This window comes from Solea senegalensis, linkage group LG21 (genome assembly GCF_019176455.1).
Source record: "Solea senegalensis isolate Sse05_10M linkage group LG21, IFAPA_SoseM_1, whole genome shotgun sequence".
In the NCBI taxonomy this organism is placed as follows: Eukaryota; Metazoa; Chordata; class Actinopteri; order Pleuronectiformes; family Soleidae; genus Solea; species Solea senegalensis.
Window position 1 is genome coordinate 1,356,870 of NC_058040.1, and position 22,700 is coordinate 1,379,569.

The 22,700-nt window shown below is 41.2% G+C and overlaps 1 protein-coding gene across 4 annotated transcripts in view; it reads left to right on the forward strand.

The window, feature by feature from the left end:
• Positions 1-22,700, forward strand: part of igsf9a (immunoglobulin superfamily, member 9a) — a 42,212-nt gene that overhangs the window by 18,192 nt on the left and 1,320 nt on the right. For 2 of the 4 annotated variants that reach the window (XM_044012676.1, XM_044012679.1), the window contains exons 8-21: positions 20-165; positions 704-846; positions 2,845-2,985; positions 3,328-3,444; positions 4,184-4,334; positions 6,665-6,776; positions 8,318-8,523; positions 9,617-9,834; positions 10,208-10,292; positions 11,782-11,994; positions 12,296-12,332; positions 12,862-15,054; positions 17,250-17,323; positions 19,150-20,152. In XM_044012676.1, the coding sequence (XP_043868611.1) occupies positions 20-165; positions 704-846; positions 2,845-2,985; positions 3,328-3,444; positions 4,184-4,334; positions 6,665-6,776; positions 8,318-8,523; positions 9,617-9,834; positions 10,208-10,292; positions 11,782-11,994; positions 12,296-12,332; positions 12,862-15,054; positions 17,250-17,323; positions 19,150-19,298 (3,985 nt within the window). In that variant the 3' untranslated portion in view covers positions 19,299-20,152. Of the gene's footprint in view, positions 1-19; positions 166-703; positions 847-2,844; positions 2,986-3,327; positions 3,445-4,183; positions 4,335-6,664; positions 6,777-8,317; positions 8,524-9,616; positions 9,835-10,207; positions 10,293-11,781; positions 11,995-12,295; positions 12,333-12,861; positions 15,055-17,249; positions 17,324-19,149; positions 20,153-22,700 lie in introns of those variants that run through there. The other 2 variants (XM_044012677.1, XM_044012678.1) reach the window with 2 other exon arrangements.

The following is a 22,700-nucleotide window of genomic DNA, read 5'->3' on the forward strand; positions in this document are numbered from 1 at the left end:
GTGTGCGTGTCTCTCTCAGCTCTTTGAAAACTCGAGTGAAGATCATGGTGGATGGAACTCTGCTCATCTCCAGCCTCGTCCCAGAGGATTCTGGGAACTACACCTGCACGCCGAGCAACGGCCTGCTGACCCCGCCCACAGCCTCCGCCAACCTCACAGTGATGCGTACGTTTCACTTGCACCTGTAGTTAATGTGTGTGTGTGTGTGTGTGAGTCATGGAAGGACACATTTGTCTGATTTTTGTGTGTTTTGTCATTGATCATGTACATAATTGTGGGACCTCCTTGAAAATGAGATGCTACATCTCAAAGCCCCGTCCTTGTAATACAGTCAAATTCAAATAAGCATCATATTTCAAAGCAGTGATGAGTCTGTGATAAACTGCGATGACTGAGGAACGTGTCGAAATAATGTCGTCACAATCCAGTGCAGATAGAAACGTTCACTCAGCCATTTTCTAGACTTTCGACTGACAGGCTTACTGCCAAATAGTGAGCTCTTCTGTAAATACACCAACTTACTGACTGCCAAATAGTGAGCTGTTCTATAAATCCACGAAGGCTGACTGCCAAATAGTGAGCTGTTCTCCAAAATCTGAAAAAAGTCAGTTGTGATTTTCATTTCTATTCTGTTTTTTTTTAATGTTATGGAGCAGGTTTTGTGGTCATGAATGAATTATTATAATTTCTTTGCTCCTCTCAGATCCAGCGCAGGCTCTTCAAATGCCCCAGGAGACGTACCTGCCCACAGGCATGAGCGGCGTGGTCGCCTGCCGAGCTGCCGCTCAGCCTCCGCTTCTTGGCGTCGACTGGACAAAGGACGGAGAAGCACTCGACCTGCTTTCGGTAAAAAGAGGCAGATAAAGGCAGAGAGAGAAGAAAGAAACAGCAGGTTCTGTGTCACAAAAGCCACTTTGTTCTCCACAGTGTGTGACGTGATTATTTTATGTCGCTGCAACATTTGTGTTCACTGCAGTTTAATTTTATTTTATGCTGGAGCTAACAACAACTACAGCTCAAGTCAAGTAACAGACGTATTTTAGTCTGAAAATCATCAGGTTTTACGTCTGTGAAACAACACAATCAGCAAACAGCAAATAGATTGAGATGCGCACTATGTCATTTCTACCACTAGGTGTCTCTCAATCCAATAACAAAAGACCTCTTTTTAAAAGACGAGTCTTAAGTTGTAATACACATATATGTATATGTATATATATATATACATATACATATATATACATATACATATATATACATACATACATACGGGTCTCAAACGCAAACGACCTGGGGGCCAATGAGTCCCAGACTCCTCCCCCTTTTATAAATACCACAGCTGTCTCATTTGTCTTGTTCTTTCTCCACCTCTTGAAGCTCGGTGTCAGATTTCACTTCCTGGCCACGCCCTCTTGCTCTACTCTCAATGCTTGGCATTTTTCAAAATCAGGAAGTGGGCGTAGTTAACCTCTGAGGAGGGGGAAGTTTAGTTTGAATCAATCACAGAAGGAGACTCGTCACCGCCCCCTTCAGGCTTGTCACCTCACCTGAAGAATGAGCATAGGAGAAGTGGGCGGGGCTACGTCCTTCAGAAATGCAGATCCTCTGTTGTTCAGTGAAAAGAATCATTTACAGCAGCTTGAAATCAAATTTTCCTTTTTTTAAGATTTAAGATTCAAACCACAACTTTCAACATTTTCATTTTTTGTCCTCCTCCTCCTCCTCCTCCTCCTCCTCACTTCTCCATGGATGGACATAATGGTGGATGCGAAGCTCCACAGGAAATGTGATGGATTCCTGTGGAGCAGGACATGCTGGAATCTGGCTGTTATTCTGCCAATTATTCCACATCCACCCTGAATATCTGTGTCTGTGTCTGTGTCTGTGTCTGTGTCTGTCTCTGTGTCTGTGTCTGTGTCTCTCTGTCTGTGTCTGTGTCTGTGTCTGTCTCTGTCACTGTGTCTGTCTCTGTGTCTGTCTCTGTGTCTGTGTCTGTCTCTGTCTCTGTGTCTATGTCTGTGTCTGTCTCTGTGTCTGTCTCTGTGTCTGTGTCTGTCTCTGTCTCTGTGTCTGTGTCTGTCTCTGTCACTGTGTCTGTCTCTGTGTCTGTCTCTGTGTCTGTGTCTGTCTCTGTGTCTGTCTCTGTCTCTGTCTCTGTGTCTGTGTCTGTGTCTGTGTCTGTCTCTGTCACTGTGTCTGTCTCTGTGTCTGTCTCTGTGTCTGTGTGTCTGTGTCTGTGTCTGTGTCTGTGTCTGTGTCTGTCTCTGTGTCTGTCTCTGTGTCTGTCTCTGTGTCTGTCTCTGTCTCTGTCTCTGTCTCTGTCTCTGTGTCTGTGTCTGTGTCTATGTCTGTGTCTGTCTGTCACATGTCTGTGTCTGTCTCTGTGTCTGTCTCTGTGTCTCTCTGTGTCTGTCTGTCACTATGTCTGTCTCTGTGTCTGTCTCTGTGTCTGTCTCTGTCACTGTGTCTGTCTCTGTGTCTGTCTCTGTCTCTGTGTCTGTCTGTCACTATGTCTGTGTCTGTCTCTGTCTCTGTGTCTGTCACTATGTCTGTCTCTGTGTCTGTCTCTGTCTCTGTGTCTGTCTGTCACTATGTCTGTCTCTGTGTCTGTCTCTGTCTCTGTCTCTGTCTCTGTCTGTCCCACAGTCTCAGTCTCATTTCTTTCGTTCTGTTTGTTACTAAAGTTGTAAAATCCGTCAGATTATTTGGAGGATTAAAGATGTTCTGACGTGTGTGTTTTCAGATTCACGTCTGTAATATCAGAGATTATTTGCTGTGATTTTTGGAGCAGTTACATGTTTTCTGTCCAACTGTGTGATTGTTGTGTGTCTGTGTGTCTCTCAGTATCCAGGATGGAGCTGGACATCAGACGGCTCTTTGTTCATGGCCACGGTCAATGACGACGCAGCAGGCGTTTACACCTGCACTCCATACAACAGCTACGGCAGCATGGGTCCATCTGGACCCACCACTGTGATTCTACAGGTGACTGAGTGAGCGAGTGAGCGAGTGAATTCATTGAGGAGCGGCTGAAAGTGTTTCCATCGCTGTGTGTGTTAATTAACCGCGACGTCACACGTGTGTCACAGTTAATTAAAAGCAGAACAGAAATGACATTTTATTGACCTTTCCTCCTCCTGACATTAATGCAACTCGCACACACGGCGCAGCGACAGCACTGTGTGGCAGTTAATTGTGTCGCTAATCTTTTTGTTATTAAGATAATCTGGGCCCAGGCCGCAGTAATCCAGGCTGAAAATCCATTACTGGTGTTGCTGTAATCTCCTTGATTCTGCTAAATAGTTTTTTTGTTGTTTTTTTCCTCAGGATCCGCCATCGTTGAGCGTAGCTCCACAGAGTCAGTACAGACAGGAAGCTGGACGGACGCTGCTCGTCCCCTGTCAGGGAAACGACCACGCCGTCGTCACGGTGACCTGGAGCAAAGTAAACTTTATTCTACTCTCGTTTCAGAAAACTCCTTTTATTCTGAACTCTTTCTCTATGGAAACGTACCACAACACAACACAACACAACACAACACAACACAACACAACACAACACAACACACAAAACACAACACAACACAACACTCAAACACAACACAACACAAACTACAACACAACACAAAACAACACAACACAACACAACACAACACTCAACACAACACAACAACACAACACAACACAACACAACACTCAAAACAACACAACACAACAACACAACACTCAAAACACAACACAACACAACACAACACTCAAAACACAACACTCAAAACACAACACAACACAACACAACACAACACAACACAACACTCAAAACACAACACTCAAAACACAACACAACACAACCGACAAAAAACGGCGAATGAACAAATGTGGCGGTTACCAAGTGATAAATGACCAAATGGACATATGAATGGACGAGTGAACACAGACAGCAAGTGAACAAATGAATGAAAGAATAGACAAACTAGCTATTCTTTTTAATGAATGAATGAGCAGATGAATGCATGAATGAATTAACAAAGACAAAAAATTAAGAAACGTCAGAACCAATGACTGAACATATGAATGAATGAAACACTCCCAAAGCTACGTACGTACGTATGAATGTATGAATGAAAGGATGAACTGTTGCTGCTGTCAGTGTTGACATGAATCACTTCCTGTTCTTCATTCCATAGGTGGACGTGAGTCGCCGCGTGTCGTTCTCTGTGGAATCTAACGGTTCTCTGCTGCTGCAGCCGCTCACTAAAGACCACCAGGGGGCGTGGCAGTGCAGCGTCACTAACCGCGTGGCCTCGGTGAAGACGAGCACACGCGTGTTTGTTCTGGGTGAGTCCTTTCAAAACAAAAGACTCGGCTGTGGTTGTGCGAACGCTGTTTCTCTGACAAACATGTCACTTTTTCATCTATTTATTATTATTATTATTATTATTATTATTATTATTATTATTAATAATAATAGTAATAATAATAATAATAACATCACTTTTTAAAACAATGTCACAAAATAAGGGAAAACAGTAAATAAAACAGACCAGATTTTAAAAAACAGTAAAGAAAATGATAAATATGTAATTAAAAGTTTTTTTTTTTTTAAATACATGAGGGAACGAGACGTGTCAGGGAAAGAAATAACAAGTTTCCACTGATAAGAGACGAGCAGATATTTATGTGAACCTTAAAAATGATTAAATCTTTATTTTTAATTAATTCTGAAACTCACAGGAATCCAGATAAAACATCACATGATTATGATGTTCAGACTTTATGATAAGTTGAAACAAAAACGTTCATAAAAAAGGTCATAGTTAACTCGCGATTAATCGCATAAATGTCATAGTTAACTCGCGATTAATCGCATCAATGTCATAGTTAACTCGCGATTAATCGCATCAATGTCATAGTTAACACGCGATTAATCGCATCAATGTCATAGTTAACACGCGATTAATCGCATCAATGTCATAGTTAACTCGCGATTAATCGCATCAATGTCATAGTTAACTCGCGATTAATCGCATCAATGTCATAGTTAACTCGCGATTAATCGCATCAATGTCATAGTTAACTCGCGATTAATCGCATCAATGTCATAGTTAACACGCGATTAATCGCATCAATGTCATAGTTAACTCGCGATTAATCGCATCAATGTCATAGTTAACTCGCGATTAATCGCATCAATGTCATAGTTAACTCGCGATTAATCGCATCAATGTCATAGTTAACACGCGATTAATCGCATCAATGTCATAGTTAACTCGCGATTAATCGCATCAATGTCATAGTTAACTCGCGATTAATCGCATCAATGTCATAGTTAACTCGCGATTAATCGCATCAATGTCATAGTTAACTCGCGATTAATCGCATCAATGTCATAGTTAACTCGCGATTAATCGCATCAATGTCATAGTTAACTCGCGATTAATCGCATCAATGTCATAGTTAACTCGCGATTAATCGCATCAATGTCATAGTTAACTCGCGATTAATCGCATCAATGTCATAGTTAACTCGCGATTAATCGCATCAATGTCATAGTTAACTCGCGATTAATCGCATCAATGTCATAGTTAACACGCGATTAATCGCATCAATGTCATAGTTAACTCGCGATTAATCGCATCAATGTCATAGTTAACTCGCGATTAATCGCATCAATGTCATAGTTAACTCGCGATTAATCGCATCAATGTCATAGTTAACTCGCGATTAATCGCATCAATGTCATAGTTAACTCGCGATTAATCGCATCAATGTCATAGTTAACTCGCGATTAATCGCATCAATGTCATAGTTAACTCGCGATTAATCGCATCAATGTCATAGTTAACTCGCGATTAATCGCATCAATGTCATAGTTAACTCGCGATTAATCGCATCAATGTCATAGTTAACTCGCTCGCGATTAATCGCATCAATGTCATAGTTAACTCGCGATTAATCGCATCAATGTCATAGTTAACTCGCGATTAATCGCATCAATGTCATAGTTAACTCGCGATTAATCGCATCAATGTCATAGTTAACTCGCGATTAATCGCATCAATGTCATAGTTAACTCGCGATTAATCGCATCAATGTCATAGTTAACTCGCGATTAATCGCATCAATGTCATAGTTAACTCGCGATTAATCGCATTAATGTCATAGTTAACTCGCGATTAATCGCATGAATGTCATAGTTAACTCGCGATTAATCGCATTAATGTCATAGTTAACTCGCGATTAATCGCATTAATGTCATAGTTAACTCGCGATTAATCGCATGAATGTCATAGTTAACTTGCGATTAATCGCATTAATGTCATAGTTAACTCGCGATTAATCGCATTAATGTCATAGTTAACTCGCGATTAATCGCATGAATGTCATAGTTAACTCGCGATTAATCGCATTAATGTCATAGTTAACTCGCGATTAATCGCATTAATGTCATAGTTAACTCGCGATTAATCGCATTAATGTCATAGTTAACTTGTGATCAAGAACATTAATCTCACGACAAAAACATTAACACGCTGTTAAAATGGGTTTGTGTTAACGATGTTAATAACACGTTAATAACACGTTTAACTGACAGCAATAATGTAATATAATCTGACCAGGTGGTTGAAGTTCTGGCTGATCATGTCCATCATGTCCTCTGTCCTCAGGGACCAGTCCACACCCAGTGTTCTCTCTGTCCGTGTCTCCGGGACTGAGACAGGCCAACGTGTCATGGCAGCCGGGCTTTGATGGAGGAGCAGCTCAGAGCTTCTCAGTGTGGTGGGTGTCAAAAAAAAACAACCTCCTCCTTTCTTCTCCTGCTGCTGTAACCATGGCAACCGATGACAACAGCCGCTATTATGCTATTGATCTCCTGGACGAGTAATTCATTCATCTGTTATCACTTCATGGCAGCAACAATTAAAAAGAAAAAACAACAACAAAATAAACAGAATTCAGCTGCAGTCGTGTTATGAGATTACTGAGGACACATAGTCTGATTACACTCACGCACACACACACACACACACACACACACGCACACACACACACACACACGCACACACACACACACACAGCTCTGGATATTTATGTTTGTTCACTGCACTGGACACAATCTGATTATTCTAGTCAATGTATTCGGATTACTTTACTGGATGAAAACAGATTACTGTGGCAGTACAAATCTGATTACTTTACCAGGTGCAATCCATACAGTATATATATGTTTATATACATATATATATGTTTATATATATGTATATATTTTAATCAGCTGTATTGTCATGTACAGACATGTTGTTTTGTTTTTTCATTAATCTAATAGAGAAGCATATTTGTATAATGACGATGTTTTTGGGAGACGTCAGAGATAAAACCTAATCACATTGTAACCTGAGAGAACGACAGCACATGAATATGAGATGAGAGATTTTAATCCCTGAGAGAGAAGTGGGTCATCACTGCAGCCATGGCGAGCAGCGCACAAACAAATATAAATTACATTACAGGTCAAAAAAAGAGAGCAGCCAATCAGTAGAAACGTCAGGGTCAAAGGTCATAACGTGACTCAGAACATCAACACTTTGTGTTTACAGTGTGTGGTTATTTATTTGTGATATTACTTTTCCTTTGAAAAGAGGTCAAATTACTACACTGCGGTTCATTAAAAGTCACATTTTCCCTCTTAAATCCCTTATTTGAAAATAGGTGGAGCAATGAAAAGGAAAGGCTGTTTCTTTTGCTCATTTCTGGATTAACTTTGTCATTTTTTGGCCTCTTCCTGTTTCTGTCTCGACATTTCTAAAAAGATGTTCACTTTATTGTGCAAAGTAAATCCAAATAAAGAAAAGTGAGTGTCTGTCCATTTTCCTCTGACCCTCAAACACATTGAATTTGAACTGAATTTAAAGCTGCGTACTGCAGCTTTAAATAAAGGATGAGCCTCACGAGCCCCCATATTATAAATCATTATATAGAAATGTTCAATGTAAACTTAAGAAATCTCTAAAATTCTAAAATTCAGGTGATGAACACATGATTTTATTATGTTGTCTCAGATTTATGATGCATTCTGCAAACTGGACCTTTAATGTGAATCAATCAGTTAAGTTATACTTATATGTACATGTATATATATATACACGTACATATACACATATATATATACACGTACATATACACATATATGTAGATATAAAATAATTAGAGATGAAGTTTCTTCCTCCTGCAGCAGAACATCAGCTCTGTCTCAGAATCCTGAGTTGATGATGATGATGATGAAAGATTAATGAAACCAGAATCTGTCTCTGTGTCTGCAGGGTGAAGAAGATGTCAGTGAGTGATGATGATGATGATGATGGTGAGGGGAAGCAGAGCTGGTTCTCAGTTCCTGTGCCGTCGTCAGAGGGAAACAGAGTTCAGGTGACGGGATTGTCTCCTGCCACAGATTATCAGTTCAGCGTTCTGTCTCACAACAAACTGGGAACTGGACCGTTCAGCGAGATCCGGACCGCCCGGACTTTAGGTCTGTAATGTTTCCACATAACACACTTTTCCACAGGCGAGTAAATAATGTAGCTATCATAGGTAACCTCACGATACGAGACACGGTCCATGATCCATGGTCCCAGAATATGACAGGCTGACAAAAGAGTGCAACAATGCCAGGTCAGCATGTCAGATTACCATTCCAGGTTTCCCAAAGGTCCTTGAAAAGTTTTTAAAACACTGGTTTATACCTGAAAACACTGGTTTATACCTGGAAAAAACTGGTTTATACCTGGAAAACACTGGTTTATACCTGAAAACACTGGTTTATACCTGGAAAAACTGGTTTATACCTGGAAAAACTGGTTTATACCTGAAAAACTGGTTTATACCTGGAAAAAACTGGTTTATAACTGAAAACACTGGTTTATGCCCAGAAAACACTGGTTTATGCCCAGAAAACACTGGTTTATACCTGAAAACACTGGTTTATACCTGAAAACACTGGTTTATACCTGGAAAACACTGGTTTATACCTGAAAACCCTGGTTTATACCTGAAACACTGGTTTATACCTGGAAAAAACTGGTTTATACCTGAAAACACTGGTTTATACCTGAAAACACTGGTTTATACCTGAAAACACTGGTTTATGAAAACACTGGTTTATACCTGAAAACACTGGTTTATACCTGGAAAACACTGGTTTATACCTGCGGTTTATACCTGAAAACACTGGTTTATACCTGAAAACACTGGTTTATACCTGAAAACACTGGTTTATACCTGAAAACACTGGTTTATACCTGAAAACACTGGTTTATACCCAAAACACTGGTTTATACCTGAAAACACTGGTTTATAAAAAACTGGTTTATTGGTTTATACCTGAAAACACTGGTTTATACCTGAAAACACTGGTTTATACACTGGTTTATGCCCAGAAAACACTGGTTTATACCTGAAAACACTGGTTTATACCTGGAAAACACTGGTTTATACCTGAAAACACCGGTTTATACCTGAAAACACTGGTTTATACCTGAAAACACTGGTTTCGAGGTTTTTCCTCTCACATTCTCAGTGACAGGAGACGTTTGTGAAGGTCTTTCTCGTTCCCTCTGTTCCAGATCCTCCACTGAGGAGATGTCGACCGAGGCCTCCAGCTCTGCTGTCAGCTGATGGAGACTCGGCCGGTCTTCTTCTCAGATGGTCTCCTCCTGAGGAGCAGCGTCCTCCGCTCACAGGCTTCGTCCTCCAGTCTCGCTCTGAGGACGGCGGCTGGTTTGATCTGGTGGAGAACATCAGCGCCAACAGCAGTGAGGTTCTGGTTCAAGGTCTGCAGAAGGTAATGAGGAGGAGCAGGAGCTGTGTTCAGTCCTTCAGTGCTCGTCCTGGATGTTTTTTTATGTCGACGCTCGGCTCTGTACAGGAAGTGGCAGTTATCACTTCTGTGTTGTCGTTCAATCTGTGTTTGCTGTCTTTTCCTCTTCTCTGCCTCTTTCATCCTCCTCTTTCCTCGGCTGTCCCGGCCGAGTGGAATTCAAATGAACTTCATTAGCATTGCAGGCACAGCGGCGTGTTGACAAAGTGTGGTTTCATCCTCCCTGTGTGTGTGTGTGTGTGTGTGTGTGTGTGTGTGTGTGTGTGCGCTTGGCGTGTGTGTGTGTGTGCGTGCGCGCGCGCGTGTGTGCGCGTGCGTGCGTGCGTGCGTGTGTCAGGACCGCGTGTACGAGCTGCGGCTGCTTTCTCGTAGCGGGGAGTTGCTGAGCGAGCCCGGTCCATCAGTCAATGTCTCCAGCGTGGGTAGGTGATCCACAACAACCTTGCCCTCCTTCATGTTCTCGCTCCTTCCTGCGTTTCTCCTTCTTCAAACTCTTTATTCCTCCTCCCCCTGGTGTTGCACCAGAATTAGAGCAAGACCTCAGGGAAAAGTGTCCATTAGACGCCTGAAGGACAGAAAAAGTGCTGCAGTAATGACTCGTCAAAGAGTCGGTGACAGAATCTGCTCTCGTCTTTTCTGATTCTTCAGGAAACGTGTTCACGTGTCACGGTTTTCACCACAAATGAACGAAAGAGACTTCCATGAAACAAAAAGACAGAAAAAGAGCTTCAACAACAGAGGGAAAGACTACAAAATAAAACAGGAAACAACAGAGACACAGGGAACGACTACAAAATAAAACAGGAAACAACAGAAACACAGTGAACGACTACAAAATAAAACAAGAAACACAGGGGAACGACTACAAAATAAAACAGGAAACAACAGAAACACACAGTAAACTACAAAATAAACACAAACTACAAAATAAAACAACAACAAAAACACAGGGATAAACTACAAAATAAAACAAAACAACAGAAACACAGGAAATACTACAAAATAAAACAGGAAACAACAAAAAACACAGGGATAAACTACAAAATAAAACACGAAACAACAGAAACACAGGTATAAACTACAAAATAAAACAGGAAACAACAGAAACACAGGGAACAACTACAAAATAAAACAGGAAACAACAGACACAGGGAACAACTACAAAATAAAACGGGAAACCAGACTGAAAAAAACTAAAAACCTAAGAAAACACAAATAACGACAAAAACCTGACGGACCCGACAGTTTTTTAAATCAATAAAAATGAACATAGTTGATGTATTCACTGTATTTATGAATAATGAATTATGAATGTGTATATATATAATTTCATTTAGAAATATTTCTTATGACACATTCAAACTTTATTAAACATTTTTTGTGGCATAATTTGATATTTTATGAATAAATGCAGAATAAAGTATCTTAAAAATTCATTTTGAGTTTTTGAGATAAATCTGACAAATGTTACAAATCTAGATTCAAATGTTTACTTTTGAAACGTCGTTCTGAAATAATCTTTTCATGAAAAGAATAAAGATCAGAGAGGATCATGAAATATGGATCAGTGTGATCATATAGCATAATATATGAAGCTTTAGTTCCTCCATATAGAAGACTCTTAGATTACTCTATAATTTCATGTTTTATGTATTTAAGTCAATACTAAAATAAAATGCAGTTTTACATTTTTATATATCTAAATATAGACGCCGCAAGATTTAAATCATTACAAAAATGAAAAACCAATAATAACGGTAATATTTTTAGCTTATAGTTATAACTTTTAGTTTTAATGAAATAGTTTTGATGTCATAAATCATAAATAATTGAATGTACAACTACTCTAATAAAAGAATAAAGGAATAATCGGATGTTTTTTTTTTTGGGTTTATTTTCTGTCCTCTGCAGGGACACAGATCTCCGCCGGCTCGTCCCAGCAGCTGGACTTTGTCCCGGAGCCGCTGTTAGCCGGAGTTCTGGGTGGAGTCGGGTTTATGTGCTTTGCTCTGGTGGTTCTGCTCGGTTCTGCCTGTGTCATCAACCACAAGAGGAACCAGCGCCGCAGGAGGAGGAGGAGGAAGGAGGAGGAGGAGGAGGAGGAGGAGAAGGAGGAGAAGGAGGGTAAAGAGCCGCTCGCTCTCTGATCATCATCATTTATTCAGTCAGAATGTGACGTAAATCTCTGCTCTTTGTCTCACGTCGTTCGCTCGATGTCATTTAAACGACTCTGTAATTAGTCGACCTCCTCATTAGAGTCTGATGAATGAGAGTGTAATTACACTTTTGGACCACGCTCAGGTTCTTTCATGGGCTCAAACTCAGGTTGATGATGTTTTTATTTCTTGCTCAGTGAGGTCAGTTTTTTTTTCCCTCTCCTTCATGATTGTGAAACCATCTTCATCCTCCTCTCCCTCCATTTCAGAGTGTCCTGCGGTCATCTACAAACACGCTTCATCAGTGTAAGTGCTGTCACACCTCTCATTCACTCATTCACTCAGCCTGTCTGTCTGTCTGTCTGACAAAACAAGGCTACGTTCACATGAAAGTAAATCTCAAGAGATGGAACAGTAACAAGATAACAACTGTGTTTTCAGAGCGTTAATCTGTGTGAAAGATTCACAAACAATAAAATAAAGAAATAAAAAATACAAGACATGAAGTGCTCTAGGGGGCCCCCTGGTGGTCACGTGGCCGTAAACAGGTGCTTTGTTCACTTACATGTTTATCAAATCTGATCTGCCATTAATCAGATTAGTCAGATTAGAATCAGATCAGAGTCAGATTAGAAGGATGTATCTGTTAATGTGAACAGGTTCTCAGTTTCGAATCTTTTTCTTTAATTTCCATGTTTTGCTGCTGCTGTTGCATCATCATCATCATCATCTCTCCTTCTCTCCTTCTCTCCTTCATCTCTCTGAAATCTTATTTCCTCTTCCTCTTAAACCTCCTCCTCCTCCTCCTCCTCCTCTTTCTGTTTCTCTCCCACAGAAAGACCTCAGGCTCTGGGAGTCCAGACAGTGTGTTGAAGAAGAGTTTGCTTCCAGCCAACAACCTCTATCCCACCACCTCCTCCACCTCCTCCTCCTCCTCCACCTCCTCCTCACAGACAGACTGTTTCTCCTTCAGCGCTGACGACCATCTTCATCATCATCATCATCATCACCACCAGAGGAAGCCTCTTCCGTCCAACTGCAGTAAAGGACGTCTCTCCAGAACAACGTCTTCTCCCGTTTCCTCTCAGATTGAGATGATCTCCAGAGGCCCGGACGGACGCTTCTCACTTCCTCCGTACGACGACGCCACGCTGAGCGTTCACGGCAGGAACGCTCAGGTCCGATACGATCGTCCCGCTCAGGTCCGCAGGTCCGCGTCGCTGCACTCTGCTGGCGAGGACAGGAAAGAACGTCCGTTTGTCCTCTCTGTGGATCTCCCTCCCTGCAAACCAGTGGACGCTGATTCCACGAGTCAAATGTACGACAGGACTCGGCAGCCGACGCTTCACAGCCGCTTCGTCTTTGATAGGAAGGAAAATGGCGACGTGTTCCTCGACCTCGGCAGCGTCTGCTCAAACACCAGTTTGGCCACGATCCCTGTTCACGAGCGAGTGAGAACTCCCACGTTTCCAGTTCTGCCGCATATCAAACATGGCTTGACTCAGACGACGACCGCCAGCGCTCTGGTGCTGCAGATGGAGCACGAGCGAGAGACGGGGAACCTGAGTCGCTGCCTGAAACTGGCTCAGGAGCGGGAGGAGCTGGAGAGGGAGCTGCACAGGTATGCGCTGGAGCGAGGCCCGGACAGACTTTCACCTGTTGACGGTGAGTTTGTGTGGGAGTATAAGAGCAGGACGCTGCCTCACAGATGCACGCAGAGCAGCAAGAAGAGCATCGGTCTGTCCTCCGACGCCTCACCTTCATCCTCCGTCCACTGGGACGCACGTCCACTCGTCTCTCTTGTCCCTCGCGTGTCTTCACCAGCCAGTGCCTCGTGCTCTCAGTCTGGCAGCCGTCATCCTCGTGTGGACGAGGTCTACGGATTAACTCTCCCACGTTTCTCCTCAAAACACCAGAGACGTGAAAGAGCAGCAGTGAATACTCATTCCGCTCAGTCCACAGTCCCAGAAGACTCAGACTCGTGCTCTCAGACTCTGAGACAGAACAGTCTGTTCAGTCGTGGCAGTTTTTCAATGTCGTCTTTCCACGAGAACACATTCACTGACAGTGAAGCTTCAGACTCTCGGCTCCTCAGGTCCAGTGATGCAGACGCGTGTGCTGAGATGAGTGTGGACGAACCTGAGTTTGAGGTTTTGGTGACAAGGCCGATGCTTCATCACAGAATCGCCTCTCACCTGCAGCACGGACGCTCGCTGACTCCCCGACGCCAGCGTCACCACATGAGGCGGAGTCAAAGCCTTAACTGCCGCAATCATGCCTCTGTGGACTCTGTCATCCAGGTCCCAGCTTCTCCACCACGTCCAGAACCAGAACTCTGGAGAACCAGGACCACAAGCTCTAGGTTCTTGGACTCTAAGCAGAGAAGTCGGAGCCTGGACTCGAGGAGGCGGAAGGCAGAGAACGACTTTCCGACTCCTGATGCCTGGATAGAGTCGCTAAGTCAGGAGAACTGCTCTGTTGTGTCTTCCTGTCCTGCAGACAATCTCTTCTGGAAGAACCATAACTTTGCTACCATGAAGATCCAAAAGTCTTCTGCAGATTGTGCCTCTGTGGCCCATGCTGCCTCCAGATCTCCTCCTCCTTTAGACACGGTGTCTTCAAACAGTCCAGAGCGGCCGATAACAAATCCCCACATATCTTTTCACTACGAGCCCTCAGGAACGACGCCTGTCTGTCCAAACGCCGGACAACGGCCAATCATCTATCACCAGCAGAAGGCCACAAAAGAGGCAGAAGGTTACCTGCAGGAAGCTTCCATGAGCTCACGCCCCAACATCAATGATCAGGAGACACTGGAGGTGGAGGCCGGAGGCTACGAGGGAGTCCCAGAGTCCGGGAGCAGCTACAGCAGTTACGCGAGCAGCGGCCGAGGCAGCATGGAGCCGGCGAACCGACGAATGTCTCTGTGTCACCTGACCCCGACCCTCAGCAGCTCACCTGAGACTGTGGAGCAGAGCCAGGGACGGACACAGGACACACGGCGTCACCAAATGGAACCAAACCAGAGGTATCAGGCAAATAATGAATGAGGGAGATTATGTTTTTACAGAGGAAACGACTGCTGTTCAAGGTCACACTAGTACACACTGACTCATACACGGTTATCAAGGGAACTCTAAGTGTATACAGTATGTGTATATATACACATATATACAGTTTATATGGGTATGTGAATATATATACACATATGTATATACATGTGTGTGTATATATATATATATACACATATGTATATACATGTGTGTATATATATATATATATATATATATATATATATATATATATATATATATATATATATATATATATATATATATATATATACATATATGTATATATACACACATATACATACAGTGGGTACGGAAAGTATTCAGACCCCTTTACATTTTTCACTCTTTGTTTCATTGCAGCCTTTTGCTAAAATCAAAAAAGTTCATTTTATTTCTCATTAATGTACACTCAGCACCACATCTTGACAGAAAGAAAACAGAAATCTAGAATTTTTTGCTAATGTATTAAAAAAGAAAAAGTGAAATATCACAAGGTCATAAGTATTCAGAGCTCCTTTTGAGCTAGTACAGCCATGAGTCTTCTTGGGAATGATGCAACAAGTTTGGATTTGGGGATCCTCTGCCATTCTTCCTTGCAGATCCTCTCCAGTTCTGTCAGGTTGGATGGTGAACGTTGGTGGACAGACATTTTCAGGTCTCTCCAGAGATGCTTAATTGGTTTAGGTCAGGGCTCTGGTTGGGCCAGTCAAGAATGGTCACAGAGTTGTTCTGAAGCCACTCCTTCATTATTTTAGCTGTGTGCTTAGGGTCATTGTCTTGTTGGAAGGTGAACCTTCGGCCCAGTCTGAGGTCCTGAGCACTCTGGAAGAGGTTTTCTTCCAGGATATCTCCAGGTACTTGGCCGCATTCATCTTTCCTTCAATTGTAACCAGTCGTTCTGTCCCTGCAGCTGAAACACACCCCCATAGCATGATGCTGCCACCACCATGTTTCACTGTTGGGATTGTATTGAGCAGGTGATGAGCAGTGCCTGGTTTTCTCCACACATACCACTTAGTTCAATCTTGGTCTCATCAGACCAGAGAATCTTATTTCTCATAGTCTGTGAGTCCTTCATGTGTTTGTTGGCAAACTCTCTGCAGGCTTTCATATGTCTTGCACTGAGGAGAGGCTTCTGTGGGGCCACTCTGCCGTAAAGCCCCGACTGGTGGAGGTCTGCAGTGATAGTGGACTTTGTGGAACTTTCTCCCATCTCCCTACTGCATCTCTGGAGCTCAGCCACAGTGATCTTTGGGTTCTTCTTTACCTCTCTCACCAAGTCTCTTCTCCCACGATTGCTCAGTTTAGCTGGACAGCCAGGTCTAGGAAGAGTTCTGGTCGTCCCAAACGTCTTCCATTTAAGGATTATGGAGGCCACTGTGCTCTTAGGAACCTTGAGTGCTGCAGAAATTCTTTTGTAACCTTGGCCTGATCTGTGTCTTGCCACAATTCTGTCTCTGAGCTCCTTCGAGCAGTTCCTTCGACCTCATGATTCTCATTTGCTCTGACATGCACTGTGAGCTGGAAGGTCTTATATAGACAGGTGTGTGCCTTTCCTAATCAAGTCCAATCAGTTTAATTAAACACAACTGGACTCCAATGAAGGAGCAGAACCATCTCAAGGACAATTAGAAGAAATGGACAGCATGTGAGTTAAATATGAGTGTCACAGCAAAGGCTCGGAATAATTTTGACTAATATCACGGAATATCACAGAATACTTATGTGATATTTCAGTTTTTCTTTCTACAGAGAAATAAAATGAACTTTTTTGATTTTAGCAAATGGCTTCAATGAAACAAAGAGTGAAGGGGTCTGAATACTTTCCGTACCCACTGTATATGTGTATATATACATATATATATATACAGTATATATGTATATATGTATATACATATGTATATACGTATATGTATATATATACACATACACATGTATACTGTATATATATATATATACACACACACGTGTATATATAGAAAATGTAGAAAATATTCACATTTAAGAAGCTGAAAAATGACGGAGTTACATAAGTGAAAAAAAGAAAAATGAGCTTGAGTTGAACTTTGTTTTATTTGACTCTGACAGATATTAATGAGTGTGTGTGTGCGTGTGCTCGCTCATGTTTACCGTGTTGTGTGACCTGCAGGAGAAAAGCCTCGGTGGATGAGAATTACGAGTGGGATGCAGCTGATGTCGACTCACAGCCTGGAAACAGAGATGGTGAGGAGTGTTCTCAACACACACACACACACACACACACACACACACACACACACACACAGATGAATTAACCCGGGTGAAGGTCTGTTGTAGATGAGGTCATGTGCAGACGTGACTGCAGGTCAGAGGGCGAGACCATTATCTTCCGTGTGGAAGCCGATATTTTTTAAATTTTAATCAACATTAATATTGCACGTCCCAAATTTGTAAATAAAGTTTCCAGACAAAGTCGATGCTCAGACACGAGGAGGCGTGAAGACGCAGTGGTCATGTGACGCGTTCTGTGTGTTATTTGCGTCACCTGTCAGGTTAACTGTCTAAAAGGTCTCACCATGTCTGCTGCTGCTGTTACTGCTGCTGCTGCTGTTACTGCTGTTACTGCTGCTGCTGCTGTACTGCCTTGCTGTGCTGGTACTGCTGCTGCTGCTTACTGCTGCTGCTGTTACTGCTGCTGCTTGCTGCTGCTGCTGCTGCTGCTGCTGTTACTGCTGCTGCTGCTGCTGCTGCTGTTACTGCTGCTGCTGCTGTTACTGCTGCTGCTGTTACTGCTGTTGCTGCTGCTGTTACTGCTGCTGCTGTTACTGCTGTTGCTGCTGCTGTACTGCTGCTGCTGTTACTGCTGCTGCTGCTGTTACTGCTGCTGCTGTTGCTGTTACTTGCTGCTGTTACTGCTGCTGTTACTGCTGCTGCTGCTGCTGCTGCTGTTACTGCTGCTGCTACTGCTGTTACTGCTGCTGCTGTTACTGCTGCTGCTGTTACTGCTGCTGCTGCTGTTACTGCTGCTGCTGTTACTGCTGCTGCTGCTGTTACTGCTGCTGCTGCTGTTACTGCTGCTGCTGCTGTTACTGCTGCTGCTGCTGTTACTGCTGCTGCTGCTGCTGCTGCTGCTGCTGCTGCTGTTACTGCTGCTGCTGCTGTTACTGTTACTGTTGCTGCTGCTGCTGTTACTGTTACTGCCGCCTGCTGTTACTGTTACCGCTGCTGCTGTTACTGTTGCTGTTACTGTTGCTGTTACTGCTACTGCTGCTGCTGCTGTACTGTTACTGCTGCTGCTGCTGCTGCTGTTACGCTGCTGCTGCTGCTGTTACTGCTGCTGTTACTGTTACTGCTGCTGTTACTGTTACTGCTGCTGCTGCTGTTACTGCTGCTGCTTTTTTTTGTGAAGTAAAGCTCACACTGACAGACAGACAGGGGATCCTGAGCTGCTGGACAAAATTATATAGAATAATAATGTACATATAAAATCACAGTAGTGAGCTTCTGTGTCACGCCATCATTTAATAATTCAATAATGATAATCATAATCATAATAATAATGATACTAATCATAATAAGACTAATGATATAATGATAATCTCAGAGTAAATGAAACGTCTTTATTTTCCACGTCATAAATCAACGTTTGACCTGAGCAGAAAAAAATGTCCTGAAACATTTGAAAGAACAGTTTTTTTAAATATTACAATAATAAGTGAACGTAGACTTTTGTCTTTTTTGTTTTATTTCCACTCTTTTTCCATTTTTACGTTTATATTTAGCATATACAGTGTTTTTACCTTTAATTTATGGTTCTTCAGTGTTAACGAATGTGACAAATTGTTTTCAGACGGTTAAATAAGATAAATCCTGTCATCATTTCTGCAGCTTTAAATTTCACTCTTTCTAAATGGAATTAAAAAGATTTGGACAAAAATCTGGCAAAAGCAGATTTTCTGACATTTGATAAATGAAAGTTATTTCACAGGAGCAAAAAAAAGGAAGTCGTTTTTCTTCTGTGAAACAAACAAAAACAACAGAAGAGATAAAACTTTGTTTGTTCTCCACAGGTTTGCTGCAGAAGCCTCTTCCTCTTCTTCTTCCTCCTCAGTGCTGCGACCTTCCCAGCATGCACTGCTCCTCTCTGATGTCGTCTTTGTGCTCGGGGCATCAGAACGTCCGCTCTGCTAAACCAGAACCAGACACGGTTCTGTTCTGAGGCTTCATGGTTCGTCAGACATCACATGATTTTTTTTTTTTTGAAGTTTACTACTTATCTGTTACTTCTCACCTGAGGCTAATGCTAATGCCAAAGCTAACACACTAAAAGTTGTCCTGATTTCCCCTCTCTGTCCTTTTATTTGTTCAGATTGTCAGTTTGGAGGAAATCCGATGAATAATCTCTCAGATTAGAGTGAATGCTGGAAATGGAGAATTTTTTTCTCTTCATTTCATTCTGAAAACTCGCTCCCGCTGATTTGTTGTTGATTCATTTCCAATTTAAAAACATGAAGATAAAGACAAATGTTCTTAAGAGTTTCTTGTTTCAAGAGAAAAAATAATCTACCAATGGGATTATTAGCTAATTTTTAAAACTATCCTGTAAATCTGCAGTTTAGACCTTCAGGCTGTAACTACAGTAAACTGACAACAAAAATATTATATATTATTATATATTAAATATTATGTATGGAAATATGTATATATACATATATATATGTATATACATGTGTGTATATGAGATTACACAGGTATGAGGTCCACAATATTAATAAAAACTTAATTATAATTCTAAATAAATTATAAATTGTGACAATCTCACAATTTTGTCTCAGATTTTTTTAATGGTTTTTGTTTCCAACAGAATGTCCACATGTGGTCCTAATCCTAATCCTGATCCTGATCCTAATCCTCCATGTGCAGTTTAGTTTTTGATTCTTAAAATAAGAACAAAACACTTTGTTTTAACTCGTTATTTTCAATTTAATCTTAAACTCAACTGTAACGTTGGATTAAGACAAAGTGAGACGTTGATTATTTTTCTTTTTAGGCAAAAAAAAAAGAAGAACATTTTCTTACAAATCTATTTTTACAGTGAAATAAGAGATGAATCATAAATGAATTGTTGGAGCCAAAGAAAATGTCAACAAGCTCCTCTGTGATGTGTTGTTTATAAATGATATGTTTTCTATAATCCGTGGTGTGGTGAGAGAGGAACACGCGTGTTCTCCGTGTGCTGCCCTGTCTTTATGAAGAATGGCGGAGAACGCGGCTGAAATAGGTTTTTGTTCTGTGCTCTTGCTGCAGGCCGGCGTCACATTAGTCAGCCACGTAATTAACTGGGAGCTGTGTAAAGCAGCAGAGCATTGTGGGATATCCATCCTGTAATTGAAATCCACTCATAGAGGCTGAATGTTTCACTTCTTTTTTCACATCGTGGAGGCGCCGGCGTCGACAGATCATCAAACACGTGTCGAGCTGCTCGAGGGTTTTGACGTCAACGTTTAGATTTTTCCTCTTTCCCTCCGACTTTTTCAAATTCTGTCTAAATATTGTGTTTCTAGAACATTAGACACAGAGATTTGATCAGACTTTGTCTTTGATGCGACACTAAAGTAAACTCCTGCCATCAATCACACTTAAAGGAAACTGCAGGAACTAGACCAGAGCTCAGGGACCGTCTACAAAGTGCAACAACTAGTAACGTTAGAAAAACTACATCAACACACCAGATCTAACTAGACCACAAACACGACAACAGCCACGCTGCACACACTTGTTTGGGCTAACGAGTAGTAGCTAACGTTGTGTTTTCAGTGTGCGCTTCTCCGTCTCCAACGCAGTCTGGATCATTTCATCCACGTCATGATGTCTGCAGTGTTACCAACCAAGCTGGCAGACCACCGAAGACCGCTAGCTCCTTTAGCTCGGATTAGCTCGTTATTAAACCACGACACTTTATTCACACACTACAGCTGATACACAGCCTCTCTTATTATTGTGCGGCTCTCACAATAAGAGCAATAAGTCACAATATGCAGGTGACAGAGATATTGTCTCAATAAAAAAACATCTGCACAAAGCAAGAAGATCCACTTTTCTATGTTGATAAGAACATTAAAATGAGAAGAAATAATGGGACATTTACAATAGATACAAATGTGACATTAATCACGAGTTAACTGTGACATTAATGCGATTAATCACGAGTTAACTATGACACTATGACATTAACATGCGTTAATGGTCATTGACGATGCGATTAATCGCGAGTTAACTATGACATTAATCGATTAATCGTAGTTAACTATGACATTATGATTAATCTGCGCATGATGAATCGCGATTAATCATGAGTTAACTGTTTGTGTGCGATTAATGGATTAATTAACGATTAACTATGACATTAATGCGATTAATGCGCGGTTATATATGACATTAATGCGATTATCGTGAGTTAACTATGACATTAATGCGATTAATCGAGTTAACTACTTATGACTGACCAGGTTATCATGAGGATTATCGACAATCTGCGTTAATACATTGAGTTAACTATGACATTATTATGACATTAATGCGCGATTAATGCAGCGGTTAACCTGTTTATTAATGCCATTATCGAGTTAACAAGCATTATCTTGCGATTAACTCCTTGAGTTAATACCTGACATTAATGCCGTGTATAGGTGAGTTCGCTTACTGACATTATTAGCGTTAATAAGCGGAGTTATATGACATTAATAAGACAGCTCAGGCCGGTTAACTACTGTTTGATATTAGCGATTAATCGCCCGAGTTATATATGATATCTTGATTATCGCTGAGTTAACTTATGACATTAATCCGCGAGGGATTAACTATGACGTGTCGCGTTAATCACAAGTTAACTATGACATTAATGCCATTAATCATTGAGTTAGCTATGACATTATTACTTGCGATTAATCGATTATATATGACATTAATATGATTGTCGCGGAGTTAACTATGACATTAATGCCATTGTCGTGGAACTATGACATTAATCGCGATTAATCGCTGAGGAGTTAACTATTTAAACTATATGACATTATTGCGATTAATCGCTTGAGTTATGACATTTAATCGATTAATGGTGAGTTAACTATGACGTTACTAACGATTAATGCGAGTTATATATGATGAAATGGGTGAGTTAACTTAATCGAATCAATGCGTTAACTATGACATTAATCGCGTTAATCCGCAAGTGCTATGACAGTTAACTATGACATTAATGCGATTGAATAGCGAGTTAACTATGACATTAATGCGATTAATCGTGGTTAAATATTTGAATGGTTTGACAGCACTACAGTAAATATTAATAATATAAATAAATAATATAAATACTACATCACTCATTAGTTCTTAGTAATAATTGTCTTCATTATAACACAGTTACAGTGATACTGAACAAAAACCAAGCGTTTTATTTTAATTTGTTTCTTTTAAATGTTATTAAACACAGAAACTTTCTAACTTTACTGAACTTCAGTAATTAATGATCTTTGTAACTTATTATCAACCTCAAATAAAACTTGTGGACGATATTAATGTTATTCATAGTCTATAATAATATATAATAGAATGACTGTAG